This window comes from Blennius ocellaris (genome assembly GCF_963422515.1).
Source record: "Blennius ocellaris genome assembly, chromosome: 19".
Lineage (NCBI taxonomy): Eukaryota > Metazoa > Chordata > Actinopteri > Blenniiformes > Blenniidae > Blennius > Blennius ocellaris.
The window spans coordinates 13,995,727-14,014,901 of NC_137668.1; the positions used below are offsets into that span (position 1 = coordinate 13,995,727).

A 19,175-nucleotide genomic window follows, 5' to 3' on the forward strand; every position below is an offset into this window, starting at 1 on the left:
AATGAAGGCCGGTACTGGGGCGCTCCTAAAGTGTCTTGCAGCACGTCCAAAAAGAATAAAAACCACAGACAGTCTTTATATACAGCCTTTGCTCGGGCAAAGTGTAACCTGATTGGATATTGATGACATTTATGGCCCGCCTCAAATGAAATACTGTCTGCTGAAATATCACTTTGGAGCTCTACTTTCCCTGTAACTCCAAGCCCTCGTGGCAGCCGCTTGATTTGTAGGTTGCCAATGATATTTGGATGCAAGGCGCATGTAAGACCAATCTCGCATTTTCTTTTCTTAGACACAAATAGTAAGTCATCCTTGACTGATCCTCATAAGGAAATCCAATTTGCTGTTTCAGAGGTTGGGCCCGGCTACAAAGGAACACACATGAGCCGGTAGAGATTTAAAGTCTTGCTCAAGGACACTTCAGTAGAGTGTGTGAGCGTCAAGGCGGACTCTGTCCTTATTTATGCCACTAATTTGTGGATCATTTATCATTAGATATTGCCAAAAGTGAAACACTAAAACTCCCCAAAACTAAAAGCATGAAAAATGTCAAGTTTTGAAAATAACCCATGGGGCGTATCTGATGGATTGAATCTGGAAGCACGGGGACATACCCGAAATCCAGGTCATCTTTTTCTACTCTTCTCACTCGGATTCTTCACCCGCGAGTCTTCCTCTCCCTCTTTGCCCCATCACGGCTCCCCTCACATTCTGGTCAGCACGTCCTGATGGTTTTACCAGCAGGAAGCTGGGCTCTTTACAAAGACGGCTCTGAACCAAGAGGCGGCCTCCAGGTCCAGGTGGGTCCTGTCACCACCTGTGATGTCTCACCTCAGGTGACAGATATAAATATTCAACGCTGCGCAGTGCTCGGTAAGCTCTTTCATTTATGACACAAGGAAAATGAATGACATATAATGCAATCAGTACAGGCATGGATCACATTATTTGGTGTGGACCACAGAAATAAAAGAATTGTGAAAACAGATGTCTAATAGTGATAGCAAAGGTCGTTTTCCTTTTGAACATGCAGAAAAGTTATCTATACATAGATAGCTATACCATAATTTGTATAGAATTTAACATGTTCACCACATTAGTTTTATATATTATCATATAATATATGTTTAATATAGTACTGACTACACTTCTGGTGGATAAAGCGCACTAAAGAGCTCCCCTGAGAACAAAGCCTTTTTTTTTTTCAATTTGTCGGTTTACATTCACATTGCCATCATAAATGCCGTACAGCTTCAACTGTCTATCTGTTTCTGAAAAGCTCCTTACAACCCAATCTGTACCAGAATCCTCATTCATTCTCTGCATGTTTTTTTCCAAGTTTTACATAACTTGTCCTTCTGTGTGATTGGTTTATCCTCATATTCACACCGTAACAACAATCAAACAATTCTCAATGCCAAGTCATTAAAATGTGTAGAAATAAAAAGTTTGTTATTACTTCTGTAAGAACAAGTGAAATGACTGTATTAGTGGCTCGAACAAATAACTATGAGTTACTTAAAATATGAAAGTGTGCTATATTTTCAGCTAATCGATCATCACACAAATAATAATGTGAACTGCAAGCTCTCTGTTACCAAATGTCAGCAATCAAAGAACTTCCCACCTGTCTTTAAATGAAATGTCTTCATGAATAAGTGACGGAACGAGGTGGCAACGGCAAAACAACTGTGATCAACCACTTACATGATCTTAGAAATCATCTTATGAATTTGGTTTTTATTTCAGAGATGCAAATACATTGCCAAGATTCAGGCTATAAACGCTCAAACCAACAAAGAGAGACAGCAGGCCTTCAATCGTTTAACTCAATGACAAAAGAAATTGCAACTAGTCCATTAATTTTATGTCGGTAAGTCGCATAATACTGCGAAACGTTACATTATAAAGTAACGCATCATAAATTATCACGTTAATTTAGAATGTGTTAATTCTAACACTGTTCAATACAACAAATCTTGTATCGTGGGGATGAAACGTGATTAAGATAGCAGTGAATAATGTTCTTTGAATTAAATTTGAATATGTGTTAATAGTTGGTATTTACTGGTATTGAAAATCTCCCTCATACTTGGAGGTATGTAAATACATACCCTGCACATTATTTCTAATGGCTGGGAGGGAAAGAAAAAGATAAAACCTTCGGAAAGTCACACCTGTCAATATGAAGTTAATCTGGAACGACTGCATCGACCGTCCAGCAGAGAGAAAGTAGTTCATCTTGTAAGAACAAAGCATGTGGAAAATAATGGTCATTTCATTTTGGAGATACCTGGCATGACTTTAGTCATCTGCTTGGATCCAGCAGAGAGCGGTAGAGTGTAAAAGCACTTGGGAGAGAGAGAGAGAGAGAGAGAGAGAGAGAGAGAGAGAGAGAGAGAGAGAGAGAGAGAGAGAGAGAGAGCGTTGTCATGGAGATCCACAACCACCATAACCATCTCACATCATTCCTCCTACCTCCTGTTCCTTTATCCGTCTATTCTCCCACCACACCCCTGTCTTCCTTTCCATTCATTTAAAATTATTACTTTCCTTTGTGTCTGTCCTTCACTTTTTATGCCCTTCATTCTTCTGCTTTCTCTTTTGCTTCTCTTTGACACTCCCTCACTTCCTCTCCCCCTTCTCTTTTTAGCCACCCACGTGTAGAGACAAGGTGTTTTCCGATCGCCATCCCTTTAATGTTTTTTAGCGTTCCAAATCATGTGGGAGAGCCCCTTTCCCAAATGTTTTTTTCCAGCACAGGTGCGTGCAGCCGTGGTTTCAGTAAGCTGTCTGCAAATTACATTGGCTCCTCTCTGCTGGTCACATCCTGTGTCCCGGATATGATATGGCCATGAGTTTCTGTGCTACTAATGGAAACGCTTCTGGCTTTGGATTGCACGACGTTGGGCTGTGGGAAGATGGTGTTGAAAGCATTTCTATAGAAGGACTTAGTGTCCAGCAAGGTAATTCCCATATGTTTGCATGACAGAATTAGATATAGGGCAGAAATAGCGTCTTTAGTATTCCAGTTTTTCACTGCCTCACTTGGCAGTGTTAAAAAGTCAATCCAAATATAAGATGGATAGTGTTTATGAAGGACAGTATGCTAATTTATAAATCTTGCCGGTGTGGTCCCCACAGACTTCATAAATGTAAAAAAAAAAAGTTGAAATAAAACCGACCTAAAGACTTTTCTTAAGATCTGAATGGCATTTGCATGTTCTTCCATGTTTTCTCAGGCTGTATTGGTTTAATCCTAAAATCTGAAAACATACAGGAGGGTCCTTTGTTCACACACTCACATTGCACATAGATGTAAATGGCAGTGTGTGATTCTATGTTTGTACTATAAAGGACAGGTGACCTGTCCAGGTTGTCATGGGATTGTCTCCTACACATCACAAGCCTTCGTGTGATAAACAGTATAGATAATGGATGGAAGGACGTTCACAAATCGGTAATAGGAGAGTCCACAAGTTATACAATTGAATTGAGCTCTTTTTGTGTCAATCTTCCTCACATTGACATTTGGAAATATAAAACTGGCCATTCATTCTGAAATACTTCCAGTGTATAATCCACTTTGGCTCATGTATAAGTATAAGTATCAGTTTATTAGTTATTACATTACTATTAGTTCATTAATTTGAGCTTGTGCAGCATGTTTGATTTGGCACCGTTTTGACAGTAGACGCTCTTTCTTGACCCGATTTGAGCAACTTCAGATGCAGTGGTAATGAGATTCCTAACCTCCAATCCACCACACTTTTTACCATAATTTGTTGCCTTTATTGCAGTCTTATGCAGTTTCTTCTAATGTGCACACAGCGATCCTATTGCTGTGACTCGTTAGACGAGCTGCCAACACTGTGTGGGATCAATCTAATGACTGATTCTCTCAGGTCAGAAAAAAGTTCATTAGTTTGCGAGAAGAAGATATGACAGAGGTGTGGCAGCTCTTTAAAGAAGCATATTTATGAACTAATGCGAAGAAGCAGCTACAAAACAGCAGAGATGAACTTCCTACATGCAGCAGAACGCTACCGTAAAGACAAAATAATGTTTGTTCAAGAGTGCTAATACAGCTTAGGTCAAGGCTAAAGTAATATTTACCTATGTTTGTGCATATTTCATGTTTCAGAATGACTACATTGACGTTTAGCGAGGCACTAAACAGGAGTACTTAATCGGATTCTGTTCAGGATCTCTGTCCCTATCATTACACGCACATATAACTGATTTGAATTTGTCCACCTAATTATTCAGTTATAATAAACCATTTTTTTCTAATTACTATGAATGATTGTATTTGTTCATCAAAAATCAATTTAAATGTTTAAAATTATAGAGGTAATTTATTTTTATTATATGTTATTCACAACTCATTACTGACTGTTACAAGAGCAGGAACTATGAAGCTTCTCAGCTGTTTTTACTCACAAAAGTAAAGAGTTGGCTCACTAAAGCTTGAATTCATTTTAAAAACATATTATTTTATAATAAAAATCTGTTACTAAATCCTTGTGTATTCAACATTGCCAAGACATTGTTTAAGCCATTGACCTGTGCCCAAACATATAAGATAGGAGTCATTTTCCTTTGAATCGCAGTGCTTCTTTAATAATGTCTCCAATGCCATATCTCAAAGAAAATCCCTCAGCACCCTGTGCTGTGTTATTGTTCATTGTGTGAATTTAATAGCCTGAGAACAATGTGTCGCCGTGGCACCAGCATGCAAAGCATCTCCCTGTTATTCACTGAATCCCAGCTCTCACTTTTGACCATGTTTGCCCCCTGCTGACTCTCGCACTCTTGGCTCCTGACTTCAAGCTATTATCAAAATAAACAGAAAGTCCTCAGGTCCCCAGAGTCCATTCATCTTTCTATTTCTTATCACACTATGCTATAGTTGGCCTGGCAAGGTGCCTAGATAGCAACAATGGGTAACCAGTAGACACCCACAACTATGTGGCCTCTGCTTCAGCGGGCAAACTTTAAAATACATATATCCGCTACAGTTTGGTCATATTGGCCATAGCTGCAGTATATGACATGTTGATCTTAAGTGGTTATGTGTGGTTGTTGGCTAGTCATTGTTACAATAGATCCCCTTTGGGAGAGACTGACCTCTGAGTAGATGTTATTTATCAGGCACAAAAAGTCAAGGAAATAACCTCATATATCAGTTTTCACCTCCAATTACCTATAAAGGAATTTGTGTTTTTAACTGGGAAAGCATTAGGCGGAATGTGAGAGCGTGGCAGAAACTGTGGGTCATGATTTCATGTCAAGGCCATTTTTGATATAATAGCTCAAATAAACTTCAGTGTGAGGGAGTTTTCACTCCGCTGACACCTTCACGTCAGCACAGTGGACTAAATCGGAGCAGAAACATGATTAGAGTAGTCATAACAGTCCAGAATACCTTTGATGGGACGGGAAAACGCTCAAGAAGGCAGTACATTCACTCAGTGTTAAATACAGTGTGACTGCTGAACCTTTTAAAGGAAACTGTTTGACAGCTTGGAAAATATGCTCATTCACTTTGTTGCCAACATTGAGAAGAGAAGGCTGATTGCATGCCCGTGTCTATTTGTTAAAATTAAAGCAGCAGCCACCGCTCACACTGCACAATTGAACCCGCTCTAAAGGTCACAATAGCCCCTGTGAGGTTCCATAACAAATTCACAAATCGCTTCAATGCGGTTTATTTCACCTCTGTGTCCAATGAAACCAGGCCGAAGAAAAATCGGCAATAAAAGCAATAGACACAGTTCACATGTTTCTGAGTTTCCTAAATCGACCATCCAAACTTTTGAAAGAGAAGGGAAAAAAAGACAGCAAAACATTACTGAAGCCATCTGAAAAATGTCTACCCCATTGGGTTCCTTCAACAGTCCCTTTTAACAATATAAATTAAGCTCCTAATGGCATATTTCTAATCTCATAAAAGTCTTGTTTGTTCAATGGTTGTATGTATATATATATATATATATATATATATATATATATATAGTTCTGTGCTGATGTATCTTTGGTAGAAATCTGTCTGTTGCAGCAGGCTGATTAATCTTCTTTTTTTTTTTTTTTTTTTTTACAGAACACAAGCAAAATGGTTTTCTTTCATGATACATCTCATGGTGTAGTGGTTACCACTCTCACCTCACAGTCAGGATATTCATGTGCGTCTGTGTGCAGTTTGCATGTTCTCCCAGTTCTTCAATTAATCTGGTTTCCTTCCACAGTCCAAAATATAGATTGATTTGTGACTAATTGGTGATTAATGAGCCAAACAAACTCATTGACATGTGGGCATTAGATATATTGTTAGGCATATAGCTCTGTATACGTTTTTTTTTTCTCTCCAGTATTTATTGTATTTGGCAGAGATATTGGTGCTATTGTGTGGAAATGTTGATTGATCTTTGGCCAACCTGAAGAAACGAGTCGTTCTTGAGGTTAAAGTATGCAAGGAACATGCTGTGTTGCTGTCTTTCTCGTGTGCATACCTGCTGTGGGAAGGCCAACGACTTAGCTCTTGGTTTCCACCTCATGAAACCCCCCCAAAAAAACCAGGTGTCAGCAGACTCCTTAACCTTTTTTTTCTCTCTCTCTCTTTGCTTTCTTTAAGTGGGGCCTCGGCCCAAAGGTGAGACATTTCCTGAGGTTCTTCAAAGAGAAAGCATGTTTGACTTTTTGCATCCAGGAGTGAACGATCTCTCGTCGGTCTTTAGGTCAACGCAGCATCATCTATCACAGCAAGGGAGTCTCTTACATGTATATTGCTTCTCCTTTGTATGGATGTATTCCCTGTGGATTGAATAATCCTGCGTGTGCAAATGTGTGTATTAATGCTGGAATTTCAATGGTTTCCCGGGGAACTGCAGGACAATCTCTTGACAGCAGCAGCCCCCAGAAGCACCGACACTCACACGCATCTTTCTCACTGCGCACGTCATAAACACTTCAGCCTGAAACATATACATCTAACTTCAGAGTCTTCGCCGTTGCATGGTAGGATCATTTTCACCCACCTTCAGCTTATACGCATTCAACGAGCCTTGGTTGGCCCTGATGGTCTGGAATAGAGTTCTATACAGTACCACAGTGGTGATCCAAGCGTCACATCTGTCTGTTTCCATGCTGTAACCTCTTCCTTTCCGTTTCCCACTCTTCCTGTTGTCCAGATGAAAGGTGGGGGGAAAAAAAAGGGGAGGTGATTGAGGAGAAATACTGGTAGTATGAAGTCTGTCTCCATTTGGTTTCATGAAATCATGGCTGGATTAAAAAGAAAAGAGGGGGGGTATTTCCACACAGCTGTCAATTTGACAAGCCAGCAGGTTCTTCTTCCTACTCTGGGAACAAACACAAACAGCCCCCGTCGTGGGAATAGATGCATGATTTATGCGCACACAAGGAAAAGCTCCAGCTCCCATGAGACGCGAACTGTTTATCTAGTATAACAAATTGGATTAATGATATTTGCCTTAGCCGTTCTCACTTTAAAGCATCAGTTTCAGCAATGATGAGGGGGCAACTCTGACTCATATCTGACCATTAAGTGTGGAAAACCAGCAGCCCACATAAACTTCACCTGAACTAGCAGTGATGTGTCGCTTGAAGTGTGATGTCTGTATTTTTTTAAAGCTAAATTAGAATGCTAACTGTGTGTTCTTTTATTACTTGCTCTGTTTTCCTAATATTTCATCTTTTTATGGATGTCTTAATAGACTTATGCTGTCAGGTAATATAAAAGCAGCCAGTTTGTTCGAGAAAGACAGCCTCAGGTGTGAAGGGAACCCAGGCTGCCTGCCAAAGCTGTGCATTCAACCAGAACCTATTGGATCATTTATAATTAGCCAATTTGGCTTTTCCCTTACACTAGCAGATGTGAGCAAACTTTCCTAAATGTCTTTTAAATGTTATGCTAATTTAATATTTCTGGATGAGTGCATTGGCTTTCCTTCGGCATGTTTTACATTTGAAAAATGGTATGTCACGTCCCTCCCTCGAAATGTGTGTAAAGTGTGTGCTGAGTTTAGTCCATTCTATAAGAAATAGACGACACTGAACCACCAAACTGTTTTCTTCCATTTTCCCTGTAGTAGAAATATTGCAGACTAATACATATTTAACCAGTCAGTTTCATTTATGCTCACTGTGGTATGGTGACATGAAGATGATCTGGTTCAAAAGCTGCTGTTACAGTTTAGGATATGGTCAAGTTTTTCACCTGAGGGTGAGGCAGTGCTCACACTTTGATTTCTTTATTTAATCAATGTCACGTTCTCCCAATTAGGTTCACAGGAGCCTTGAGTTTATCCCAAATGGCTCTGTAGGAAAGGCACATCCAGTCCATCACAGCGCTGACAAAACAAGGACAAAACACAGGCATTGCAGCGAAGTTAAGTACAGCAATTCACTTCTGCATGACGTTGGGATGTCTTGATGATCCATAGAAACCGACACAGCAACGGGAGAGCTTGCAAGATCCACACTGGATGGTTCCCCAGAGTGCTCTGACTGCAACGTTGTGTGCGGGAGCAGCTGTCAGGGGACAGTGAGAACATCAGAGGGAAATACATCTCTGCTGAGGATCCTGGAGTCAGAGACACGTTTACGAAGCTCCAAATGCTGCATAAAGCTTGTGATTGACACAGGAGACACATATGTGTGGGGCTCTAATAAAGTACTGTTTATTAAACAGTGGAACGTTTTATTGTTGTCGTTGGATTATTTTTTAGACCAAGGTGTTTGTAGCATTATTTCATTCTAGGATTTCAAAGTTATTTTTGTATCACTGGTTCTCACAGAGAGATAATTTTAGGTTAAGTAAAGCATGTTGAGTAATGCTTGTGAAGCGTTCCTGAATCATTTCATTATATGAATTAATTTCCTCTCCATTTAGAGGAGACATATTTTGGATATGTTCAAATTATAAAAAACCCTAGAGAAAATGTTCACAAAACCTTATGTATAGTGTCAGTCCTCTTTTTTGGAAATCAAAATCATCCTACTATAGAAAGCAATACTTTGAATATATTAGATTAAAAGGCATCTTTGACTAAACCTCAAGAATATAGAAGTATCTTGAGATCGGGCTGACTGGCCTCCCTTCCTGGAAATCTAAATATCTACTGTATGTAGTATTAATCAAATGTTCTGCAATGTCCTTCTTTATTGTCTCACATATTTGTCACTTTTGCATTAAAAAGCAATAGCAAAGATGACCTCTTGTTGCATAGACATATTATTCTGAGGAGAGTTAGAGGCATAGAGACTAAAAGACAGAAACAATGAATTAACTAGCCACATTTTTTTTTTTTTGGGGGGGGGGGGGCATGTGCATGTATAACAGAACGTTGTATCTATTTTACACTCTTTCGATTGATTTAAAACTATCTATAATGCTTTCATAACTATTATTGCATTATCCTTTGCTTTGTGCAATCATATGAACAATACATTGTACACGCTTGTCTATTATTAAATTCCATGAAGCATTTAAATGTATGTGTTAGTCCTACCAGATGAGCTTTCACAACTCCTAAAAGTCTCAGTTGTTTGACCCGGCGTGGCTGGATGGAGCTGCACAGTGCCTCCGGACTTTAGCAGATCTACAAAACATATCGGCTGCAGCTGCCTTCACCTCCAGCCTGAGCAGTCCCATCCAGAGCTTACATTCCTCCACATTGAAGCTGTCAGGGGGGCGTGCACGTCGCAGGGTCGGCCTTTTTACACCAGCAGGGACACTGTTCATCCACCGAGCTTCACCATGGCTTCTGTACTGCACTGCTCACGCTTTTCCTTGTGTTTTATTTATTTGTCACTGCTGTTTGCCGGTGTGTTTTGCGACGCCGACGCGGAGGAGGACGAACATGCCAAGCACACGTACACGGTGGAGATGTTCAACGAGGCGGTGCCCACTGCATCCCACTTTGTCATGTTCTTCGCCCCGTGGTGAGTGAACACTTCCCCAAGTTCCTGCAGACAAAGTGAAGCAAACGGACTGACAGTTGCATTTGCCTCTTCTAAATGGCAAAAGTAGGTGAAACTGCCCGCAACCGCGAAGTGAGAGCAAACCGGCGAATAAGCACGCAAGCTAGTTAGCATGGAAGCTAGCTGGCTCTCCCACTCGTTCCCTATGGGAAGCCGGTGTGGTTAGCTTAGCGGCTAACTAGCACAGCTTACGGTTTAAACACTTCAACGTACCGCCCTGCTTACGGGACTAACAGTTTACACGCGGACAATGATTTTACTTGACTTAGTTTTTAATCTTGCACTTGTTTGATGCACTTTGCGACGTTTGTTTTCGAGCTCAGTGACAGTAGAAAGTTGTGGCCGTGCGCTTACGTGGCAAGCACTGATTGAGCGGCGTTATGTCAGAGGTTCACTACACCTGGTCCGCGGCCTCGCGCAGGTCCGGGACGGCTCCGAGCAGGTCACACTTATCTGATGAGTCACTTTGTGTTTACAGGTCACTGCTATGGAGATAAATATCAGATCATAACCTACATACCCGTTATTAAAGTTTTCCAAGAAACGCATCGTAGAGCAGCAACACCATTTAAATGGGCACATTGAGGACAAATGAGACTTTTTTGCAAAAACAGTTTTGTCTCCATATCCTGGAAGTAAAACGCTGGTATAATTATGCATTCAAAGGTGATTGTGAGAAGTAAAGTGTACAACTGGCTTTGTGAAGCTCTATGCAAATGTTGATTCAGTAGTGAAACTTATTATTTACATGTCAAGGATACAAATGACTGCAATCTCTAACAGCAACCTCCCAAAACTCAGTGATCCCATTTCTAACTTTGACTTGATCTGGTCAGTGACTCCTTTATATTTCATATTCTTTTAGTGTATTCAATAAAAGAATAAACTATACATCTTCATTAGGACTACTTTGTAAAATTGAAAGTACTCCAGGCTGTCTCTGTCAGGACTAACAGTTTGTGATGCAAAGGAGGGATGATGATGTGTGTGAACACATCAATAACACTGAACTGCATAACAAGGTCGGCATAATGTTCACAGTAGTTTGCTTTACAGACCGAGGCTCTCTGATCCCTCCACTCACAGTAAAGGCCTCGTGTTGTGTTCAGGTGCGGCCATTGCCAGAGGTTACAGCCAGCATGGAACGAGCTGGCAGACAAGTACAACAGCATGGACGATCCCCCGGCATATGTGGTGAAAGTCGACTGTGTCCAGGACACCAAGTTCTGCTCCAACGTGCACAGTGTCCGAGGCTACCCTACGTGAGTTCTCCTGTCACACCTCGCTGTCGGTCTCATTTCATCTGTTTGCCATTCTTCAGCCAGGACGAGGTCAGCTGAGATCGTTTAATTTTATTGGTGAATGGAAGATAATGATGCAGCGTGCGCTGTATTCAGGGTAAAACACGTCCTAATTTAGAGACAGAAGTGACACATTGACCTGCATTTAGCATTCTGCCATGATCTTAATGACGTCCTCCTGAAGGTTACTGCAAGTTTAGTGCTGAACCTGCAAGCTCAGCAGTCTTCAGACAATCATTGACAGTCTGTTTTTATTTGTAACTTTATGTTGCTGACTCCTCGAGCTGGATTTCCTTATTTTTCATGCTGTAGCTTATGACCATACTGTGTCCTGATGCAGCTCGTGTTCTTTGTTCGTGTAGGCTGAAGTTGTTTAAGCCAGATCAGGAAGCAGTGAAGTACCAGGGGCCCAGAGATCTGCAGTCTCTGGAGACCTGGATGCTGAAGACACTCCAGGATGCGACTGAGGTGAGTGGGGTTCATTGATTTTTGTTCAGTATTTATCTCAACTCTGTAAGAATGAGGTTAATTCTTGTTGCATCCCTTCCAGGAGCCAGAGAGCGACCCAGAGCCCCCTAAAGCCCCCGAGCCTAAACAGGGCATGTATGAGCTCACTGCCCTCAACTTCAAGGCCCACATCGCCAAAGGTGAAGATGAAGTTTGAGAGACGAAAGCATAACAGAAAAGAGCATTTGTTCTTGCGTAATTCCACAGCTGCATCCTGCCATCACACAAGTATTTCAGTTTCATCCTAATTTTTAAATGTCCTCTCAGTTTTCACCCACACAGAGTAGTGTTTTTGGCCCCCTCGTTAGAGAATGGAAAAACTTCATCGGCCTCATTTACATAACTGACATTTCAACAGCTCACGATCCACAGCATCGTTCACTCATCATCTCGCGTCACCTCACATTTCTGGATTTTTTTTATTTTTTTTTGTAGACAACGACTGAGAAAACATGCAGCACTCATGATAATTGTCTCATTGAAATTACAGCTGTAAAGCTCCACTGAAGTCAAGTGTTATGGTTTTGAAGAAAAATAAACGACTTCTTGTTTGCAGACGAAAAAGGGCAGGATATGACATAGGCATGTTTAAAACTGTTTATGGGTCCCACCTTCACATGTTGGCAACACAGCTGCAATAAATGTTGTGTGATTAGTCGCGTGGAACCCGTAGGTGGTGTATATTTTCATTTTCAGTTGGCTATGGCGAGATTATTTGTACATTAATCCACTCAAGAATCAAGACCCATAATCCTCAAAGTGTGTGACTGTTCATGGCTTCTGCTTTTCTGCACACTGACTTGTTTTCATCCACGTTTCATGTTTTCTTTTCTTTTTTTTTGTCCTCCTAAATGCATTTTCTTGTCTTTCTTCAGGTGCTCATTTTGTAAAGTTCTTTGCGCCGTGGTGTGGTCACTGCAAAGCCATGGCCCCCACCTGGGAGCAGCTGGCCACCACCTTCGAGCACTCGGACAGTGTGAAGATAGGAAAGGCGAGTGCAGCTCCACAATCCTGGTCGTTTCAGTCTCGGTTTGTAGAAGTCGTGACTTGATGGATCGAGATGATCTCTGGAAGACAATTCTAGAAAGTGTCTCACAGCAGAGCTGCTTGGTAGTTGAGGGAACTCGCATTGTAGGTGGCTACTTTATTTCGCGAGTGTGTGTAGAGCATGCTTGTGGACGTCCTTTTCCCCACCTCCATTCGTTTTGTTGAAAACCATGAAGGTTTATTCTTATAGTCTCTCAATATTTGCTGTTTAACTTGACAGTCGTTTCCACCACAGGCTGATGCTCATGTTGACAAAAACTTTGAGATGTGCCAGCACACATTTACACCTCCAAAAATGATTTATCCACTACATTTTAATCCTGAGATCATCTGCAAGGACAAACATCTGTTGAACAATCCACACTTTTATTTCGATTTGACGTTTACTATCAGCTGGCAGGTGAGGTTTTGGGTGGCGTATGACAGACGTGGACTTTTTGACACAGTTGTTGCAATAATGCATCTTTTTCCCCGTAAGGGACGTTGAAACTGTCATTCATATGAACTCTCGGGTCTTCAGAGTTTGTCTTGTGGCCATTAAGAGGAAACGTACTGACTGGCACATTGGTGTTGGGGAAATGAGAGCTGAGGCAGAAGTCGGGGAAGATGGACTCTGAGGAGTCACATGCTCCTGATGGCCATTTAGTTAATCACCAGCTTCCTCACTCTATACTGTTTATAAACACTTCACTTGCCTTTGTACAAAAATAAAGCAGCTATTCAACCTTGAGCTTTTAGCAACAAACAAGAGATAAAAGAACACAAATCCCACTGCAGTTTTTTTTTGGGGGGGGGGGTGGAATTGCGTCATTTAGTGCGTTTAGGTTTTCCCCATTCCTCGTCTGCAGGATAAAGATTCCTCCTGCGGCGCACTTGTTGCCAAACACAGATACTGAGATGTCGACGTGGCGCTCTTATCTGTGTGACAGAACGGGATGCTAATCGTGTATTTGAACTGTCTGTTTACACAGGAGCGTATTAAACAAACCCCCTCGCAGGATCCGTGTCCGCCGTTATCGTTGGTCCCGCTAATGACACGTCCGTGTGTTTGTGACGTAGGTGGACTGTACGCAGCACTACGAGGCGTGCTCTGAGAACGGCGTGCGAGGATATCCCACACTGCTCTTCTTCCACAACGGACAAAAGGTACAGCGGTTGACGCGTCGGCGCGAGTCACTCTTTGGCTCCAGCCTCCGTGTTTTCTCTCATGACCTCCTCGTGTTTTACTGTAGAACAACAACCTCTGATTGTGAAAGTCACATTAAGGTCTCGTGATGTTTACATTGGTGCTTCTTGGGTTTCTGATAAGTCGATGTTAAAAAAAAACCCATTTCTTCTAAGTGGCGTAATGTTTGTCAGCCGCACTTATTCTCACATTTGTTGACTTTTGTAGACTGAACAGTACAAAGGGAAGAGAGACCTGGAGGCTTTCAAAGACTTTGTGGACAACCAGCTGAAGGCAACAATCGCAGCTGAGGAAGAGGAGGAGCCGAGCGAGGAGCAAAAACCCAACGAGGTCCCCACTGATGAGCCGGCCAAAGAGGAAGAAAAGGTGGGACGAGAAAAAGAAGAGATCGCAGTCACGTTGGAAGATTTGTGTGCTATTTGGCCTGTTTCTTCTTTGTTGCCGCTTCTTTAATGTTCCAACTTCCAATTTTTCAGGATTTGTTTTTTTTACCTTGTCAGAAGTGATTGAACATAAACATTGTTCTTAACGGCAGCTGAGGCAGAATTAGTTTTCCTGTTCGATTCCTTTAGCGGCTCAAGTAACTCCGCATAAACGGGAGTTCTGAACTCGGTGCCCACATAACTACTACTTTCGTAAGAAGAGCTATTTCCTGGTGATCGATGCCAGAATTTGACTTCCTCGTGACTGCAGAACTGACAGACCACATCCCAGCTACGACCCACTTTCTGCCCGTTGGTTCATCTTAACTTTCCACTGAGTCTCCCGATGAAGTCTGTCACAGTTGTGCAATGCTTTAAGCGTGATTCTGTGCATTATTCTGTCCTCTCTGTCTGCAGTCCAGCGTGTTGGTCTTGACTGAGGCAAACTTCGACGAGTCTGTAGCCAAGGGCTTCACCTTTATTAAGTTTTACGCTCCATGGTAAGTTCATTATGACATAAGGAACAAATGGTGAAATGCTATTTTATTTTTTTATTTTAACATACTTCACCACAGCAAGTCATTGCAGTACGGAATGAATAAATAAACACTGAATTTGGATCTGTACATAAGCTTGTCAATTTAAACCTATTGTAATAACTGAAACACTTTTTTTTTTTTTTTTTTTTTTTTTTTCAGACTCCAATAAGTTTAATTGCATAGAGCCTTAATTTCCAGAGTGTGTGAGGTTTAGTCGCCCTCACAGAGCTTCAACCACAGCGCACTGATATTTTTCTCATAAGATATTGTTGCTGGAGTAGTTGGGCAATAAAAGGCTTAACTCTTTGTTTATTACACTCATTGCATATCTATTAGTCCCTGTTGCATAAAATAAATACATATTTCAATTTAAAACCCATTGTGACTAAACACGTTGGGTTATAGCTCAGAATCAAATTAAATGAGACGAGAGAGTGTGGGAAATTAAATGTAAACACGTTTTTTTTTTGTGTGTATGCGTTTTGAACTGTCTTTTCTGAGAAATGTGCCTTTTCAGCTGAAGTGACATAACACCCAGGTTATCCTACCGTCTAGGTGCGGTCACTGTAAGAATCTCGCTCCAACATGGGACGATCTTTCCAAGAAGGAGTTTCCTGGTCTCACTGACGTCAAGATTGCCAAAGTGGACTGCACCGTAGAGCGCACACTCTGCAACAAGTACTCCGTGAGTACACTTGGACGTGGTCCACGCCGCGCACAATGCGCCGCCACTTGCCCATAAAGTGCACATGTTGCAGTCGGGGACTCGCGCTCGCTCGTTCACATGCTCCTTCTGTCAGCTTTTTATTTCCACAAGATTAAGTGTGGTATACTGGACGCAGTAAAAGTAAGCTGCTGGTTTATCTCACAGTCATAAAATAATACAGCTGCCACATACTTTAATTAGCTGCTGCGGACTGAAATCCTAAGGCATGTTTAATGCCGTCGTGGCCAGAGGACTGCTGGCCGACGATCAGCTTGGATCGGACGTGGAATTTCAGCCACCGTGAGGAGATCCAGAGGTATTATCTAATGTTGACGAGTGGGAAGATGCAGACTCCTACGACAAAGGGATGTTGCCGACATAAAATCAATAACAAAACATAGCATCTCGTATTGTATCCTATGTTTTTCAGCTTCATCTTTGAAAACTGCGATATTGCTCTGATAATATTCGGCCCAAGTTGTGGATTACAAAGTAGGGACGTGGACTCGCTAAATCTACTGGTGGTGGTGGTGTTGTTGTTAACGCGTCATTCAGAAGCTGTGAAGGGCAGAGAGGATGATGCTCTGTGGGAGGAGCAGGCAGAACCACGAGAGCCAGTGTGGCTGGAGCAGAACGAGCGAAGGCAGGAGATCAATGTGAGGAAGAGACACCGGAGACTGTACAAAACACTTTATGTAACAAGGAAATGTCTGAGAAGCTTGGAAAAGTTCAGCCCGTGTCCCATTACAGTATTGTTTAAAAATGTTAGCAGCTGCTCGATTCCATTTGGCTTGAATATCTTCGATCTTAATTTTAGAAATGTAAATCAACGTCCTCATTAAAACAAGAATTGATCTGCAGCACCTTCATCCAAATATGAGCTTTGTAAACTGGGGGAGGGGCCATGATGTCAGTTGTTTTTGCCATTTGCGCTTCAGCGCTGTACATCTGTGAAAAGTTCTCGGGTGTAAAATCACTTTGTTTTAACAGCTGAACCCTCTTTCCGTGCAGGTGCGAGGTTACCCCACCCTCATCATCTTCAGAGCCGGCGAGCAGGGCGACGAGCATCACGGCGGCCGGGATGTGGAGAGCCTGCACACATTCGTGATGCGGCAGGCAAGAGACGAGCTGTAAGAGCGGGCAGGTCGACGCTCCTTATCCACCACTCTCCTCGCCCACTCTGCATATCTGGCCAGCAGGACACTCGCTCTGCTTCCTACAGTGGCCAAAACCTCTCTATCTATCTCTCTCTCTCGCTCTCTCTCTCTCTCTCTCTCTCTCTCTCTCCACTCGGGTTCTCTTCAGAAAGGAGTCAGCCAGCGACAGACAGACGCAGTCTGTACTTTCTCCAGTGTTTCAAGGACAAAACCTTCTGCAGAGTGTTTGGGATGTGAATGTATTTCTCATTGCTGCTGCTCAACCTTGAATTTTTTTTTTTTTTTGTGGGTGGTATGGTATCGATCAGATCTGCAAATGAAGAAACGAGTCTCTGCAAGCACTGCTCAGTCAATCGGAAGCAGAACTCCCTGCACATAGGAATTATTAAAATGGTGGCACTAAACTTTGCTTGTTTAAAAAAAAAAAATCATTTCAGACTTGTGTAGCTATTTGACTTTTTTCAATGCTAAATTTTCTACATGGGATTTGTTGTGAGATCAGAAGCCATTGGTGTTGAACAATCTCGCCACTGAAGCGGCTGAAAAGCCGCCGCAGCGCGCCCAATGTGAAGCTGAGCGTTAAGTTGAAGGTACCGGTACTCCGGATCCTCGCCAGTGATGGCCTATCTGACTTAACTCTCAGGGAAAACGCCCACGCGGCTGGAAGAAGCTGCGACGGTGGCGTCATTGTTATCACAGGAGCCTGATAGTGGGCTCGACGGACGTCACGTTCTGTCGTCCCATGTGTTTACCGAGCCGCTCGAATCTGATCGGACTCCTGTGATCTTAATGAGCCGCGACTCGCCGCTCCTCCTGCCACTCCGAGTCTCAGGCCTGGACCATGCTGCCCCATTTCTCTGTTACTGAACTAGGTTGTGGAAGTTGTTTGGTTTTTCAAACCCATACCAGTGCACTTTGTTCGAAATGTTTCAAGGTTGTTTTCACACAGCCGGGCTTTATCAAGACTGACGGCTTGTGTTTCATATCAACATGGCATAATATGTCATTTCACCACTGTTGCTCATCTTTTCTCACATCTGAGGTTGTAACGGCGATGAGTGTGTGTTTGCACAAACAGGTAAAACGGCAAAGGTCGACCACACGCCGTGAATAATTTGGACGTTGTGCGTTTGTTGCTGGAAGCCAGATTTTAGTGCAAAAATCACACCAGGCGGCCTCTGCTTGGCACTTCATGAAAAGCTCTCTAAAAAAAAGCTCGCAGTCCTTTTGGAAGTGGAGTAAGTCTCCATAAAACTGGTCCTGGTTAATGTAAAAGCATGTGAAGACCAGCAGGTCCATGTTGGACAGATGTGAGAATCAAAACCTGGCAGGTTGCTCTTCAGGTAAAATGCATTTAAGGAGAACTTGAGCACCGATTCGTGTTCACTCACGAGTGAACTGATCTGTGAATCTGGTTTTAATGTCCTTTTCTAACTATAATCACTGAATCGATGCATCAGACCCCCCCAAAAAAACTCCAATTCCCACATTAAAACAAGAGCTACTTACTCGAAGAGTCGTCATAACCCCGAGTGTCGCAGCAGTTGCAGTTTTTCAATGCGTTTTTCCCGATGGACCGTTGCAGTGAAGCTCAGCCACCTGTCAGGCCGTGACCGCCGCAATGCAAATGCTCTTTGACCCACGTTATGTGAAAATGATGTGGCCCGTGATGCAGGGGCACCATTTATTGAACCCAGGTACACAAACAGTCAAAGACACAGCAGTTTCTTTTTGTCAGTAAAAGTTTTTTATGGATAGCACATGGTCTAAGGAACTCCAGTGACGGAAGTGTTTTGGGTTTTTTTTTTTTGGGGGGGGGGGGGGGATTCTCCCTTTCAATGGGACGTGGGTTGTGCACTTCCCAGAGATTTTATACAAAAAAGGGTGAATAATGGCAAGTTGTAACATGAGATTTCGTAATAAAAAATTTTTTCAAAAATAAGTTTGCATTTTCACTTTGTTCTTGCATCGGTATCTGTTTAATAATGTGATTTCTTTTTCATTAAAGGTGCAATAAATAAGCTGAGAATGTACAAGTATTTACAAAGAAGAAAAAAAAAAAACATGATCACAAATGTAAACAGCAGCTTACCAGAGGTATATTTTGTAATTTTATGATTGATTAGGCACATACGGTACTTTTGTTTCTTATTGGTATTAGTTTTTTATTAAAATATGTTCTCTAGAATTCAGTCAAAGCTCACAGTAACATGTTCAGTGGGGAAGATGTGGCCACTGGACACAAATATCAGCGTCATTTCACCCTCTGGGTATGAGGAGAAAAAAAAAAAATAGCGAGCAGCTAATT

The 19,175-nt window shown here is 42.1% G+C and overlaps 1 protein-coding gene across 1 annotated transcript; it reads left to right on the forward strand.

Moving 5' to 3' along the window:
- The first annotated feature begins 9,752 nt into the window (after nt 1-9,752).
- Nucleotides 9,753-18,660, forward strand: txndc5 (thioredoxin domain containing 5). The gene is made up of 10 exons (XM_080515157.1): nt 9,753-9,963; nt 11,112-11,264; nt 11,666-11,771; nt 11,854-11,950; nt 12,686-12,801; nt 13,917-14,003; nt 14,251-14,409; nt 14,883-14,965; nt 15,560-15,689; nt 16,722-18,660. The coding sequence occupies exons 1-10, from the start codon at nt 9,779-9,781 to the stop codon at nt 16,842-16,844; spliced, it is 1,239 nt and encodes a 412-aa protein (XP_080371283.1). The 5' UTR covers nt 9,753-9,778; the 3' UTR covers nt 16,845-18,660.
- Nucleotides 18,661-19,175: the final 515 nt, after the last annotated feature.

Excerpts from the sequence above, each read along its gene's own strand:
- txndc5 (XM_080515157.1), top strand. The coding sequence starts at position 9,779 with ATGGCTTCTGTACTGCACTGCTCACGCTTTTCCTTGTGTTTTATTTAT. Across the intron at positions 11,772-11,853 it reads CACTCCAGGATGCGACTGAG|GAGCCAGAGAGCGACCCAGA; the intron begins GTGAGTGGGGTT and ends CATCCCTTCCAG. Across the intron at positions 12,802-13,916 it reads ACAGTGTGAAGATAGGAAAG|GTGGACTGTACGCAGCACTA; the intron begins GCGAGTGCAGCT and ends TTTGTGACGTAG.